The sequence below is a fragment of the Aplysia californica genome, unplaced genomic scaffold, assembly GCF_000002075.1.
Source record: "Aplysia californica isolate F4 #8 unplaced genomic scaffold, AplCal3.0 scaffold00420, whole genome shotgun sequence".
Classification (NCBI taxonomy): Eukaryota; Metazoa; Mollusca; class Gastropoda; order Aplysiida; family Aplysiidae; genus Aplysia; species Aplysia californica.
Window position 1 is genome coordinate 319042 of NW_004797690.1, and position 3314 is coordinate 322355.

At 44.0% G+C, this 3314-nt stretch overlaps 1 protein-coding gene across 1 annotated transcript in view; it reads left to right on the forward strand.

Moving 5' to 3' along the window:
- Window positions 1-2617, forward strand: part of LOC101862600 (zinc finger protein 236) — an 81613-nt gene extending 78996 nt beyond the window's left edge. Inside the window, exon 3 of the mRNA XM_005104428.3 lies at window positions 1990-2617. Coding sequence (XP_005104485.1) covers window positions 1990-2486 — 497 coding nt within the window. The 3' untranslated portion in view covers window positions 2487-2617. The remainder of the gene's footprint in view (window positions 1-1989) is intronic.
- The last annotated feature ends 697 nt before the right edge of the window (window positions 2618-3314 follow it).

Sequence of the window (3314 nt, forward strand, 5' to 3'; positions counted from 1 at the left end):
GTGTGTGTGTGTGTGTGTGTGTGTGTGTGTGTGTGTCATTTTCATTTCTGTAAATTAAATTTAATAAACATGTATTTCACAAAGAACGACTTGTGCAATTTTGTGTGTGTGTGTGTGTGTGTGGTTCTAATCGCAAACGAGGGAAAGATATTGCAAATGTTGGTTCATACAAAATAAAACACTTCTTGATTTACAGTATTTACAGTATATTTACAGCACTTATAGCATACGTTTAGAATTGTCTTCTTTTGCTTTAGGTATTCTATTCCTTCCTGTTGTCAGTCTTCCTGATCAGCTCGGTTTTTCTCATCGCGTTGTTTGTCGCAAAGTTGTTCAGGCCATCTGTATATGGTCGCTTTTAAGCACAAGAAGGCTATCCCGAAAAATGCTGTTTTAAGAAAATTAAAGGTAAAGTTTTTGCCCCGTGTTCAATTTCTTTAAAAGACAAGGAGAGTTTTCTCCAAACCGAACTTCTCCTAAAGGTAGGGCAATACCCACTTTTGGTGTAGGTCAAGATTTCTGGAAACCCCCGAAATCAGGGTTAGCCCGCTTGTCCTTAAAAGCGACCAAATATTGCTCGAGTTTGTTCAGCCCCATTGGATGCCCGCTGCCTTCCCCTGCTCTTCCTTCCCTCCACTCTATCTTCCCACACAGCAGTACCAGCAGTCTGTCAACTCCTTTTTTAAAAATCTATTATGGCACACTGTTAGAATTGTCTTCTGGACTACTGGATACAGGTGTTTAAAAATGCACTCTTACTCTATCTATCTATCTATCTATCTATCTATCTATCTATCTATCTATCTATCTATCTATCTATCTATCTATCTATCTGTCTGTCTTTCTATCTGTCTTTCTATCTATCTATCTGTCTTTCTATCTATCTCTCTATCTATCTGTCTGTCTGTCTGTCTGTCTGTCTGTCTGTCTGTCTGTCTGTCTGTCTGTCTGTCTGTCTATATGTGTGTGTAAGGGATACAAAAAGGGGATGGGGGTTGAGCTGGTGCCCAAAAATACGAAGGTTTGAGCTTCGAGGATAAGGTTGAATTATTCATACCACCAACCAGAGAAGCGATTAAGTTACGACGGAAGTCCGGGGAACAAAGAAAGAAGTCCAAGATCGACATGGCGGGGACAGATTTATGACGTAGACACTGTGTACTACCTGGGCACAACCGGAGAAAGTTGCTGTTGCTGAGGACAGATTTTAAAAATAAAGGGAAAAAGGGGGGGGGGGGCATGTTGATGACCTATGCCCGTAAGTAGAAAGGCTAGAAAGAGACCTTTACCATGTCCTCTGTAGGCTTCTTCTATACTATTTATAGATGCTGTTCTTCTTAATGTTAATAATATGGTCGCTTTTAAGCGCAAGGGGGCTATCCCGAAAAATGCTGTTTCGAGAAAATCGAAGGTTAAGTTTTTGCCTCTTTTTTAGTTTCTTTAACTCCATAACCAAACAAATATACACACCAATGAAACAAAACTTCTCCTATATGTAGGGCAATGTCCACTTTGGTGTAGGTCAAGATTTCTAGAAACCCCCGAAATCTGGGTTAGCCCGCTTGTCCTTTAAGGCGACCAAATATTGCTCGAGTTTATTCAGCCACACGGGGTAGTGGACGGTTGGCAGGCGCTCTGGGTGGTTTGCCGTTTGTGTTTGTTAAACATCTATCGACTTTGCCTCCCCTTCTTTCTCTTTTTATATATGTATATGTGACTCTCTAGTAACACCTGTAATCTCTGGCTCTTGTATTACGCATCTGTGTTGCAAGTGCATTAACACTCTTACTCTTACTAAAACTAAAAACGAACTAAACATGGGATACCGGTATTTAATGTTTTCAGTTATCAAAGCGTTGTCGAACTTTCCTTACCTTTGTCGTATATTATATGTCTTAGCCTTATCTAAACTCACCTTATAGTTAGTAGATCTAAACCCACTTTGGAGATGCATCTAAACTCACGCAGGCTATTCCATTTTTTCACCAGGCGTGAGAATGAAACTGAAACTTTCCACCCACGATCTGAACCAGCCCTGGGAGCCGGAGTCCACTCAGCCCGGCGCGGCGTCCGGCTTACAGCTCGACCAGTGGCCCCAAGGAGCACCCTCACAGGACAACCTCTTGGAGGCTTTGGCGGAGGAACCTCAAGGCTTCGGCGACTACGCCTGTCCTTACTGCCCGACCCGGAGCCAAACCGTGAGCCAGCAACGTCAGCATATGAACGTCTCACACCCGCATCTCATGCCCTATATGTGCACCATATGCAGCAGAGGTTTCAGCAGCTACGGCGGCTACCACTCTCACAAGATGACGCACACGGGCCGTACCTTCGTGTGTCCGATCTGCGACAACACGTTCCTGCATAAGCACCACCTAAAGCGTCACCTCAGAAACGTGCACAAGCTGATGTGGTGTCTCAAATGTACGCAGACGTTCCCGGTGGGCGAAGAATTCAGTCAGCACGTCTTGGTTTGTGGAGAGTGAGATTTTCGGAAAGGAGTTAGTCTAGTATGTTGACCGCTACAAGGACACCCACCCCGAGAATGTCTCGAAAGGACTTCAACATAAACCCTTCCGGGTTCGGGGGTTCGAGCCTCAGCTCAGTCCGACTTTGTGTCCTTGGGAAAGACTCTTTACACGAATTTCCCGCTTGGCTCGGTCCTTTCGGAGACGGACGTTAAACTCGGAGGCCCCGCCTCTTAAATAACCTAATAGTGTTGATAGGGGCGTTAAACCTATACTATTTCATCTTTTTAAAAAATAAACCCTTCGACATGGGAGAGCTTTGCTCCTGACAGACCCAGCTGGAGAGCAGCTTTCATAGTGGACAGCAAATCATACGAGGCTTCACGAACAAGAAAATGCTGAAACCAAGGGAGAAGCCTGCTAGTGGAAGTGAAACCTTTACTTGTGGCCAACTTTTCTCTGCCAGGATTGGTCTTGTCGGCCACAGCAGAAGCCACAAGTCATCTTAACCGTGACAAATTCTTATATTTCGCTGGAGAAATATTGTCCTCTGCAGATGTATTGGTCATCGTCAGACATTGGCTGACGAGATTTTATTATTACTATCATTATTATTAGCGGGTATTACTATTAGTATGTTGGTTTGTGGGAGTGAGGTTTTGGAAATCTGGTAGTACCTGTAGGTGTTGGTTTGTGGGGAGTGAGATTTTGGAAAGCTCCGGTTTTGTGTGTTTTTTTCGAGATCTACTAGTCTTTTTAATTTCATTAAATCAATGCGCACTTGCGCGTGGACACACACGCGCACACACACACACACACACACACACACACACACACACACACGCA